The sequence below is a fragment of the Urocampus carinirostris genome, chromosome 10 (assembly GCF_059441175.1).
Source record: "Urocampus carinirostris isolate Australia breed hairy pipefish chromosome 10, RoL_Ucar_1.0, whole genome shotgun sequence".
NCBI lineage: Eukaryota > Metazoa > Chordata > Actinopteri > Syngnathiformes > Syngnathidae > Urocampus > Urocampus carinirostris.
The window spans coordinates 2,759,742-2,772,635 of record NC_142358.1 but is presented as its reverse complement, the minus strand read 5'-3'; the positions used below and the strand labels follow the sequence as shown (position 1 = coordinate 2,772,635).

Here is a 12,894-nt window from a genome sequence, read left to right as displayed (position 1 = left end):
GGCAGCACGAAAAAGTTTTGCGCTGCTCAAAACTTTAGGGCTCGGTCACCAAGCCTTTCACGGGCGTATCGATGCTGAATCACGGCCAGAAATGTCTGCCCGTGAAGCAGACGATGTTGGACGCTTTGAGATCGGCGTATAGACGAGATACAGCAGTGCTTTACACGCGGTCGGAAATTCACACGCGGTTGGCGGTGCGAAAAAGTTTTGCGCTGCTCAAAACTTTAGACCACGTGTTAACCGCGGGCGGCACACAGGGTAATGACGCCGAAATGACGCGGAACGACGTGCTCTGGCCGCGGCCAGGACGTGGTTACACATGGGTAGGGCGCGAAATTTCAGCGGGTAATCGTGGGTGGAGCACGGTCATAGCATGTTCTGCGCCTGTATCGCGGTGTTATTACGTAAAATTAGCGTGTTACGCGTGTGACGGTCAAACGCCTTTCTCCGCGTATATACAGCGCGATTTGCCGAGCACACGTCAGTTGTGCTCGAGACGTCAAGGGGTGGACATGGATCCCCGTCACCGTAGTGACCTCGTCTTAATCCATTTTTATTTCTTGACATTTCTTTTCATTTGATAACAAGATAATAAAATAAAAATGAAAAACTATTACAATAATAACATATTGGCTTCTTCGATGCCATAGCTTGAAATCTTGATCTTCACGGGACTGTGTCTTGAGCGGTTATGATTTCTACAGCCCGGTGTTATGCTACTACTACCACTTTTACCTCGTTTTCCCACTTTTGGGGAATGTAATGGCGAACATATAACCAAATCCACTTCGTCTTGCATTTGTTGGGAATGTAATACAACATAAACCATTCCGTCTTTGTTTTTGTTGTGAACGTAATCGAAGGGTAATGCATACCGTATATAAATCACTTTTGAGAACTGTTATGCACTCTACCGTAAAGCTTATCATGCAGAAATAAGCTTTATGGTAGAGTGCATAACAGTTTCAATACGAGCGATTTGAATAGAAAAAGGCAAAATAAACATGTTACCTGCTCAAAAGTGATTTGTATACAGCGTGCATTACCGTTCGATTACATTCACAACAAATACAAAGACGGAATGGTTTAAGTTGTATTACATTCCCAACAAATGCAAGACGAAGTGGTTTTGGTTATATGTTCGCCATTAAATTCCCTAAAAGTGATATAAAAGTGAGATAAAACGAGGTAAAAGTGGTTGTAGTAGCGAGGGGATGCAAATCTCGGCAAGGATGCATTTCTCTGCATAACGCTGGCTCGGCACCTTTTATACCCGTGGTCCACACGAGAAAGTGACGCGAAAATGACGCGATGAGGAAGCGGAACAGTCGCCGGCGTCTGTTTTGCGGGCATACCACCGATGAACAGCGGGTTGGCCAATTTTGCGCATTTTCCATCGCGGGCAACCACGGGCAAAAAAAACGCAAAATTTTACCCGCGATACAGACGCAAACGGCTGTGTGACCGGGCCCTGACCTACACCTAGTGTTTTTTGTTTAGTCATTTGATGAATTTAATTTAATATTTTTGAATTTTGTTATCTATTATATTATTTTGTATTTAACATATTGATTTTTATTCTTTCCTTTACATTATTTTTTTTATTTTTATCTTTCTCATTTGATTTTTTGATCTTATATTATTATAATTAACATAAGAGGAAAGGAGGATTTATAAAATGCATTTAATAGGGAAGATAAAGGGGTAGGGAAAATAAGCATCTGCTTCTGACTACCCCTTTTCGAACATGTTATGTGACATTATTTTGTTGTTGACTCATTGTTTTTGTCCTGTTTTTATTTGAATGCTCGAAATAAAAAGGTTTTCATTCATTCATAGTTATTTGAAAGCCTAGCTCCCACCCAAACTTTAACAATTCCAACCTGCGCCTTAAAACTCAATTGGATAACCTAATTCAGATTTAAAAATATTTAAAACCAATGGTAAGGTTTTAAAGAGCATGTCATATGAATAAAGTTTTATGACCTGAATTGAGTGTCAAACACATGGTAATGTTGATTGTAGATCTGCCTACTTGAAGTGTTTGCTGCTATCCAGATTTTTTCTGATCGTCATATAATCTTTTGTTTACATGAGACTGAACAGATTGTGTGACATGTGATCTTATAATCTCTGTTCGACCCACTGACACACAAATGAACAAAACATTTTTCGTCATATTTTCGCTAGCGACATTTGCAAATAGCATCGCTTTGGTGGTTACCCTGGCATCACTGTATGGCTGCAACAAATAATCGATTAAATCGGTTAAAAGTGATTATTAAAAGCATGGGCAAATAATTACATATTTGATTCGGTGTTTCACGTGATTCATGAGCCACTCAAGTATGTTGAATTAATGCAAATAAGAGTGTACAATTCAGTAGTGATGCTGAGAGTTGTAGTACCATTTTGGTCCGGCAGAGGGAATCAAGACAATTTTTGTTAAATGTTACCTTACATTTTTTAATGTCTTTTTTTATTGAACATTTTAAGATTACGATCAAAATTGGCATGCCAGTTTCGACTTTAGTGTTTGACTGTTTCATCATGGAACAAAGTTAACAATTTTCAAAGAAACAGACTGCTGCAGAAGTAGAGAGAAAACTTTACGCAAAGGGCAGATTCTCAAGCATATTATATATCCTTTTCAAATTGGGAATGTTTATCATATTCAAAAATTTAACCCAAAAACAAATTTGTTGACTACATTTTTAAAATTGGGTTTACATTTTTGATATTTACTTTTTTGTGGACATTTTTTTTTGCTACAAATAAAATCAGATGTATTGCCCTTTTTTTGTTTAGTATGATAAGTCCAAACATAATATGATCTTTGGATAAGGTGGCAGGAAAAGAGTATCCTACATATTTGCAGATGTATAGCATATATTTGTGTGTATTTCTTTTATTGCCAATTTAATTGACAAAAACTTGATTTTTTTTACTGTTTTATATTATAGAATATTCTGTGCACTACTTTTCTAACTGTCCAAAACTTTAATATTTGAATAAAGAGAAATAAATTAAAATGTTTACAAGAAATCCAATTAGTCGATGAATCAAAAAAATAATCGACCATTCCAATCAAACATGGATAATAAAAATAATCGTCAGTTGCAGCCCCTACATCACTTTATCAGTTATTACTAAATTTAGAAGCTAATGCTAGGACCTTATCTACTCAATAAAGCATACTGGATGCATTTGTTCCTAATGTTAATTCTTGCAAATCTGATTTAAAATAAAACCTGTCCTAAAATTAGATGCATTTCCTAAAATTTAGATTCAGAATTGAATGAAAAGAAAGACATTTTGGGAGATAAGCCAGCCAATAGCATATTATCATTCCAGACCACACAAACCAATAGCAGACCAGCATAAGATATGACTTCAACCAATAACAAACGGGCATCTTCAACTCACCGTAAAGAGGGGCTGAAAAATTATCAATCCACACCATAAAGGGAAAACGTTGTAAAGAGGGGTAGTTGTATCCTGGGGTCTACTGAATAATTACCTACAAGTCTTCATTCCAACATTGGATTGTTTAAATTTTTTTCCCTAAGAGGCTAACAGCCCTCGGCTACGACACGCTTTTATTCATTCGCCCTCAGGAAAAATTGCGAGTCTCTCTCATTAAAACCAGTTTATTCTTTGCAATACTCTTCTTTGCAAGTGACTTCTTTCCTCCGTGCTGACACCCTCCTGCCCTCACCTTTCCTCCCGCTGACCTTTTTCCTGGCTGCGGGTTCATATTGGTGCTTGAAATCCTTGAAAATGCTTATATTTTAATGTTGTAATTTTAAGGATTGTAAAGTGCCTGATTTTTTTTGATGAAGTGCTTGTACATGCTTGAAATTGTTGACATGTTTCCTAACAACAGCATGTTGGATTAAAAATTATACAGACACTGCTCTCTGGTGACCTTTCTGGTGCATTTTTACTTCCATTGTGATTAACAGCAGCTGGCATTAGTTTGTATGGCGTTGTCATGTGAAGCATCATCAACTCCTCCAGGTAGCGCCCTGGAGGACAGGTGCATGCTACATCTAAATAGGGCACTATGAAATGCATACTAGTGCAAGTATCATTTATGAACATGTATTCTGGGCCATGCTAAAGAACTAAGGTTGAGTTTCCGAGTGGTCAATTGTAAAGGGAAGAACTTTCTGCTACTGAATATGTAAGATAACTATTACTGTCATTTTTACTTAACACCTATACGGTAAGAGATTTGTCTAAAAAATATTTACACATATATTGTTTAGATCCACAGATATATTTGTTATTGACTCAAGACCTAGATATCATATGCCTTGAGTAGAGCACACGCAAAATTAAAAATTGCATGTGTAAAATATATTTGTGGCTCTGTAGACATGATTTAGACTGGGTTTCCTCTTTTAACTCTTTCAGTGCCATAACGTAAAATACTTTTTCAGAGGCATTGTCCCTGAGTGCCAAAACGTAAACAATGTTTTTTCTTTTACTATTTTAAAGCTTTGGTGCAGCTTTTGGGTGAGTATCAAGCCTCCAGGACTGATTTCAGTATGATTAATTACCACTAGATGGCAGAGTGGCTTCGATCAGATCTTTGTCAACATACCTAGGGCCTAGTTTTGCTTTATATATCCACCATGTGACACCATATGGGAGCGTGTTGGCGGCAGATATGCTATGTATGGGCAGTTTAGTGAGAAAAGCGAAAACATAAGTACAGACAGTTTAATGCTTAGCGGCTTTATTCTTTATAAGAAGGATGACAAAGTCTCTTTGTCATTGCTGGGACAGAGAGGGATGACATTTCTTGCAAGCCAACGATCGCCATTACAGCCAGAATCCTACCTTCACTGGAAAGATGGCCTGCTCAAAAGTTCTTGCAAAGTTCATGCACCGTTCATCGAAAAGTTCAGTCTTCTGCCAATTAAAAGTTATTTTGTAAGCAAAGTTTCGTTATGTTTATGTAAAGCATTGATCAGATTTCAGACGTATCACAAATGCATAAAAAAGAGCTCCAAAGTTAAATTTCTGCTTGAAATTCCTCCCTTCACAAATAGCTGTTTTTCTCAAAAGAAACAAAGATTTTCAAGAAACTTAGCAGTGTTCAACTGCTGTGTACTACACAATAGTAAAAGCTAGAACAATATATATTTTTTTTCTAATGAAACATGAGGTTTCAAGCTTTCTTGATATGTCCTGTGCCTATTTGAAAGAAATGTCTGCCACTGAATGAATTAATGCTACTGGAGAAATGTTAACATTTGACTTTGAAGTTCTTGAATTTTATCATGAAAAACATGTATGCAGCCTGTTGGTTGCAGGTTCCCCGCCTGTTTGCCTAAATGTCGGCGTCCATTTCCAAGCGCGAGAGCGGCGATGCCAGCCCGGTGGTGAGGCAGATCGACAAGCAGTTTCTGGTCTGCAGCATCTGCCTGGAGCGATACCACAACCCCAAAGTGCTGCCCTGCCTGCACACCTTCTGTGAGAGGTACTTGTCAACATTCAATATTTATTGACTTCTAATGTATTTGTATAGTTTTACGGATAGGGCATATTCTGACCCATTTCGGGCTTTCAGGTCTTTTTTTGTTAATCTATGCAAGAAAGTAAACAAAATACCAGGAAACTGAAATTTCCCCTTAAGTTGTTAAAACATAACAACTTTCCAAATGGCACCAAGCACTAATTCCTAAATTATTCTATGTGTGAGGAAGACATTTACACAGAGGTGGGTAGGAACGGAGTACATTTACTCCGTTACATTAACTTGAGTACGTTTTGGGAAATTTTGTACTTCTAGGAGTATTTTTAAATCACTATACTTTTACTTTTACTTGAGTAAATTTGTGAAGAAAAAAACAGTACATTTACTCCGCTACATTAGGCAACATTGAAGTTGTTACTTCCACACTTAGTGAATCCCCTCCACGTACTGAAAGTTCGTGTCTCTCTTTCCCACCTCTAACATGTTTAACCAATTAAACGTTGCAGCCAATTAAACGTTGCAGCCTCGTCACGTGACCATATTCAACTTTTCATTCTTCAAATTTTGCTTACGGATGAACCAGATTGAAAATGTTGCTTAGAGAAGGAGCAGCCTGGCCACACATAAAAAGCATGCTCCCCTTAAAAAGGGTGCCAAACACCAGCTACAATATGCAATGTCTCCTTTGTTCGAGTTCATGGGCAGCTTGTTGTTCTGCTTGCAGAGCCTGTTAAGACAAGTATTGAGGCTTTAAATGTGCTTCTTGGTGCTACATGTGCTTAATTTATTTATTTTTACATTATTTTCATTTTATTGTTTAGTAAAGCACTTGAATTTACATTGATTATTTGAATCTACTATTACATTAAATGTCTTTTTTTGTTGAATGACTTTGACAATTTGATGATCTGATTGGTTGTTTTAAAAAAACAATCAATAAATACGACATAGTTACAGTTACTCAGTACTTGAGTAATTTTTTCACCAAGTATTTTTTTATATTTGGATGACTACTTTTACTTCTACTTGAGTAATATTATTCTGAAGAAACAGTACTTTTACTTGAGTAAGATTTTTGGCTACTCTACCCACCTCTGTCTTTACACTACTTGATTCCAAAGGGTGCCCAATTTTGTCACATTCTTTTGATATGACCTACAACAAATTGTCATTAACTGATTGTTGTGGTTTTTGACACAATCGCTTCTTTGAAAGGAGAAAAAAAAAATTGGTGCTATTTTTGGTGACACTAAAAAATATATTACAATTTGTATTTATATACGTGTATATTTAAATCACTATGGATATATGAATGAATACATATTTATGATGATATTTGACACTCCGATCATTTTGCTCTTTTTCTATTTATTTATTTGTTAATTTTCTGTCCTGTTTCAGAAATAAAAATAAATACAAATTAGTTACTAAAATCTTTAATTTAAGTCATAACAAAGTGTAAAAACTTGAAATAAATATATAATAATAATCTCATCTCATCTCATTAGCTGCACCGCTTATCCTCAGTAGGGTCGCGGGGGTGCTGGAGCCCATCCCAGCAATCATCGGGCAGTGGGCAGGGGACTAATTTATAGTAATTTATAAAATATATATCTTGAATATTTAAAAAAAATAAAATGGATAGAATGTACAGTGGGAACTCGCTACTTCGCGCTTCGACGTTCGCAGGTTCAGAGTTTTGCGGGCCTAAAAAAATAAAAAATAGAATAAAATACAGTGGAACCTCGGTTCTCGACCATAATCCGTTCCATTTCTTTGTACGAAAACCGATTTGTACGATCACCAATGTCGTTTTTTCCCATTAAAAGTAATGTAAAATCGTTTTAATCCGTTCCAACACACTGAATTTTCACAACGAACGTAAACATGAAGCTAACCCAGGCTAATCGTACGTTCGCGTTAGCGTAATCTTCCGTACGAAAGATTACGCTAACATGAACGTGTAAAAATAAAAAAATCAGGTCGTTTACACGTCATTTAGCACCCAGGTGTCCACAACAAGTGGTGAGCGGTTAAAGGATAAAGAAAAGAATTATGAATAGGATTTCTTACCGGTCGGCAGAAGCCATGCTCTATTCCTGAAAGAAGGGAAACTCGCACACCTTCTTCATATTTTGCTACTATTTCTTTTTTAAATGCAATAGTTGTACGTACTACTCCTCTTTTTTCACCTGTAGCAACTTTGCTGCTTGCACCAACCTTCTTCAGAGGCATAATTAGGGGTTAAAACACTCTCTTCGCCGCTTTTTGAAACGAAAGCAGAAAAGGAGTGCGCGTTGCCGTGACAACAGTTCTTCACGAGGAGTGGGGGCAATCTACACTCGTACGCCGCTCAGCATCGCCCCTAGCGTATTGGCGTTCGAACTCCGATTTTTTGAACGAAAAGCGAAGCAAGAATTTCTCGAAATTTTTGGTCGAGACCCGATTTGTTCGAACTGAGAGGCGTTCGAAGTCCGAGGTTCCACTGTAATTAAAAAAAAATGTTTTTTTTTTTTTTAAGCATTTTTGAAGGGGCGTCGCTACTTCGTGGTTCCACGTTCGTGGGTTCAGAGCTTCGCAGGTCTAAAAAATAATAATAATAGAATAAAATAATTAAAAAAAAAAAAAAAGAATATATATATATATATATATATATATATATATATATATATATATATATATATATATATATAATAATATATGTATGTATATATGTATATATATGTATATATAGGTATATATGTATATATATGTATATATATATATATATATATATATATATATATATATATATATATATATATATATATATATATATGTACATATATATATATATATTTCAAGCATTTTTAAGGGGCGTCGCTACTTTGTGGTTCCACATTCGCGGGTATAGAGCTTCGCAGGTCTAAAAAATAATAATAATAGAATAAAATAATTTTAAAAAGATGTATATATATATATATATATATATATATATATATATATATATATATATATATATATATATATATATATATATATATATATATATATATATATATATATATATATATATATATATATATATATATATATATATATATATACACATATATATTTTTTTAAGCATTTTTGAAGGGGCGTCGCTACTTTGTGGTTCCACGTTCGCGGGGTCAGAGCTTCGCAGGTCTAAAAATTAATAATAATAGATTGAAATAATAAAAAAAATTAAAAATAAATAAATATATATATATATATATATATATATATATATATATATATATATATATATATATATATATATGTTTTTTTTTTTTTTTTTTAAGCATTTTTGAAGGGGCGTCGCTACTTTGTGGTTCCACGTTCGCGAGTATAGAGCTTCGCAGGTCTAAAAAAATAATATTAATAGAATAAAATTATTAAAAAAAAAAATATATATATATATATATATATATATATACATATATATTTTTTTAAGCATTTTTGAAGGGGCGTCGCTACTTTGTGGTTCCACGTTCGCGGGTTCAGGGCTTCGCAGGTCTAAAAAATAATAATAATAGAATAAAATATTTAAAAAAAAAAAAAGAATTTTTTTTTTTAAGCATTTTTGAAGGTGCGCCGCCACTTCGCGGATTTTCACTTATCGCGGGTGGTTTTGGTCCCCATTAACCATGATAACCGAGGTCCCACTGTAAATACATAATTTGATGATGATTAAATATTCATTTAAAAAATTTAAACTTTACATAACATCTATAATGTACACATTTCTATCTTGTTAATGGAATAAATACATTTAAAAAATACATTTTTAAAGGTTAAATATTCAAATGAATTAATGTATTAAAAACATAAATTACATATGTAAATAAAGTTTAACCTTTTTTAATAAATAATGTAGCTATAAAAAAATGTCAAATGTTTGATTATTGAATATTTAGATAAATTAATTAAAAACTAAAAAATGTATAATGTACAAATCTTTATATAATGATATACAGACAACATATAAATACATACTGTAAATTTTAATATTAAATGTTTAATAATTAATTATTTCGGAACATCAATTAAAATGATCACAAATTTTAAAAATACATAACCTATTTTTTAAATAATAAAATTGCTAAAATAATAAACATACACATACATTTAAAAATACAATTTTAGTAATTTATTTAAAATAAGCTATAAACTTGAAAAAATACACATATAATGAACACCATCCATCCATTATCTGCAACGTTTATCCTCAGTACGGTTGCGGGGGTGCTGGTGCTAATCCCAGCTATCTTCGGGTAGTGGTCAGGGGACACTGTGAACTGGTTGCCAGCCTGTACTGGTTTTACACGCTTTTTATTAAATAAAGTAGCTTAGAATGTAAATTTACAAATTAGAATAATAAATGTTTAAAATGAGACAAATTATCTTTCCTTTGCCATATCAGATTATGTTGTACAATGTCAGTATAAAGTATTATTCCAGCAAAAAAAACATATATTCATTTACTGTATATATTTTTACTGAATGTAATGATTATATTTATTTCGTACTGTATCCTTGCAGATGCCTGCAGAACTACATCCCCCCGCAGTCCCTGACGCTTTCGTGTCCGGTGTGCCGACAAACATCCATCCTGCCCGAGAAGGGTGTGGCCGCCCTGCAGAACAACTTCTTCATCACCAACCTGATGGAGGTTCTGCAGCGGGACCCCGAGTGCAGCCGACCTGAAGCCTGCAACGTCCTTGAGACAGCCGGTGCTGCTGCTGCCTGCCAGCCGCTTTCATGCCCCAACCATGAGGGCAAGGTCAGCAACATTTTGTGTAATGCTTTTCATGTACGTGCAGATTTGAGGAATCAAAGCTTTTTTTAGATGTTCAGGAAACTATTTATTTTTTGGGCGCTTATAGGGTTAAAAACAATTGCTTTGCGATTTCACATATATTTAGTCACAGAAGTGCCTCTCATTGAAATCAAATAAAAATACCGTATTTATTTGTGTAAAACTCACCCTTACTTATACATTAAAATTAAAAATCACATTTTGTGTCACATTTTCTCACTTAAATAAACAATAAATTCTCTAACATTCTTTTAGCGTTTCCCAGTGTTAAATTGTAATGAGAAAAAGTTCCTGCCATTGAAACTGTAAGCTACATATTACCGTTTTTTTCTATAAGTCGCTCCATAGTATATGTTGCACCAGCCAAAAAACACATATTTTAAAAAGAAAAAACATAAGAGTCGCACATGGAGTATAAGTTGCATTTTTGGGGGAAATTATTTGATAAAATCCAACACCAAAAACATACATGTCACCTTCAAAGGAATTTAAATTAAATAAATTAAATAAAATAGAGAAGAACAGGCTGCTTAAGTGTACGGTATACGAACATACATAACATGATTGCCATGCCTGGTAATGTCAGTAACGACGTAACATATGAGAATATGACTCTAGAATAAATTACTAAATCCAACTAATTCTTCATCCTCTGTCACCCGGGAGGTAGACAATGATCCACTTCCTCTTTCTTGTCGCTTACGTTCGATCCCTCGTCATTTCCGCTACTCGCTAACTCCAAACTTTCTTTCTGCTACTTGATCAGTGTTTTCGGCTGCGAATTTCACTATTTGCAGCGATTAATCTGCAGAATATAATTTTCTTTTCGGTGCCATTTTTGTTCAGTTGTCTTTATACATTTCCGGCAATGTTAAGTTATCAACACAGTCCTAGAGCTCCCTCTTGAAAATGAAACTTGAAATGATATACTGCTCCTAAAAGTTAAAAACTCAATGATATGATAATGTATTAATTTCACATATAAGTCGCACCTGGAGTTCAAGTCGCATCCTGGCCAAACTATGGAAAAAAAACCTGCGATTTATAGTCCGAAAATTACAGTTCTGTTTTATTTGATTTATTTAATTTAAATTGCCTTTAAAGATGTCAAAAACAAGTATATTTTGAATTGCACATGCAAGATTAAAAATTACATACATGAATCGCATATATTTTCTTAGTTTTCCTTTATTGGTACTGGAGAAACTGGAAAATTGGTTTTGAAAGTCTTCAAAAAGTGCATGACCAAATTGGGTCTTGAAACCCGTATACAAACCCTGTAAACAGCAGTTTTTTTCCTAAAGAATCCAAAAGGGTTTCTGAAGGTGCTAGGCCTTTAACACTGCAGGTGATGGAGTTCTACTGCGAATCGTGCGAGACGGCCATGTGCCTGGAATGCACGGAAGGCGAGCACAGGGAACATGTGACAGTACCACTGAGGGACGTGCTGGAGCAGCACAAGTCAGCCCTCAAGAACCAACTGGACACTGTGCGCAATAGGTAGGCAACTATTAGAGGTGGGGTATGTAATTAAGTTAGGCCTGGGCGATATGACAATTTGTAATCATAATATAAATTGTATTATCAGTTGACAGTGATAATTATAACACCTTTATTTATTTTTTTACATTTTAACATGGTTCCCCTGGATCCTTGAACATTCTTAAAAATCAATTAAATCATTATTCTATAAATACGGCCTTAATTGACATTAAAAATGTCGTAAAAATGTAAACACTAGGTTTTTCTAATATTTATCATTTTCCACATCCAGGGAGTACGTTTTTAAACACCCTTTTTATTTGTTATCCATGTACAAAACCTTGGAGAGTGCTATGTTCTTCAGATGGAATTTTTTTAACTCGACCAAAATGTAACAAGATAAGTAAATAAGTTTGTTTTAAATTGCCTTGAATTCATGTGGTGTTTTTTGGTTTTGTTTGTTTCATTTTTTTGTCTATTTGGTCTTAAATTTAATATCAAAAGGCATTAAAAAATTGAATTTAACGTGCCTTGAGCTGAAGGAACCCTGTTTAAATCCAATCTTTGCCCCTGAGGTAAAGGTGACAAAATCTGACGCTGCTTTATTCAATCTTTAATGTCAGAACAAAGACACATAGTGACAAACTACTACACATCATTTCACACGTATGAGGAACATTGAACCAATTAAAAGTTAAAAAGGTGAGCTATCAAAATGCTAAACATTGCACATAACCTGCGGTAGACCTCTCAAAAATAAATTACCATGAATACACAAACTTGTATTTACACTCACCAATTAACATGTTTAAGCTTTTATGTACAATAAGTCTTAAAATGTCTTAGAATGTTAACAAAATAGACAAACGGAAATGGCACGCTACTCAAAAACGTTGTAATGTGCGTTTGTTGCTGTTTGAGCTCAACACTTGATGGCCTAATGCTTGGCCTATTAGCACTTGTTTGAGGTTGAATTGCTTTTGATTCTGTATATTCCTACAGGTGATATTGTGACTCCTTGTGATTAAGGGCCATACAAATTAACTTGACTTAACTTATCGACATCTCTACAAAATGTTTGTCTAGTCCCCTTTACCTTCTT

The 12,894-nt window shown here is 34.6% G+C and overlaps 1 protein-coding gene across 2 annotated transcripts in view; it reads left to right on the top strand.

The window, feature by feature from the left end:
• The window catches only part of LOC148357490 (tripartite motif-containing protein 3-like), a 59,846-nt gene that overhangs the window by 9,650 nt on the left and 37,302 nt on the right, over positions 1 to 12,894 (top strand). The window contains exons 2-4 of one of the 2 annotated variants that reach the window (XM_088345257.1): positions 5,325 to 5,491; positions 10,034 to 10,274; positions 11,659 to 11,810. In XM_088345257.1, the coding sequence (XP_088201383.1) occupies positions 5,346 to 5,491; positions 10,034 to 10,274; positions 11,659 to 11,810 (539 nt within the window). In that variant the 5' untranslated portion in view covers positions 5,325 to 5,345. Of the gene's footprint in view, positions 1 to 5,310; positions 5,492 to 10,033; positions 10,275 to 11,658; positions 11,811 to 12,894 lie in introns of both variants that reach the window. The other variant, XM_088345258.1, reaches the window with a different exon arrangement.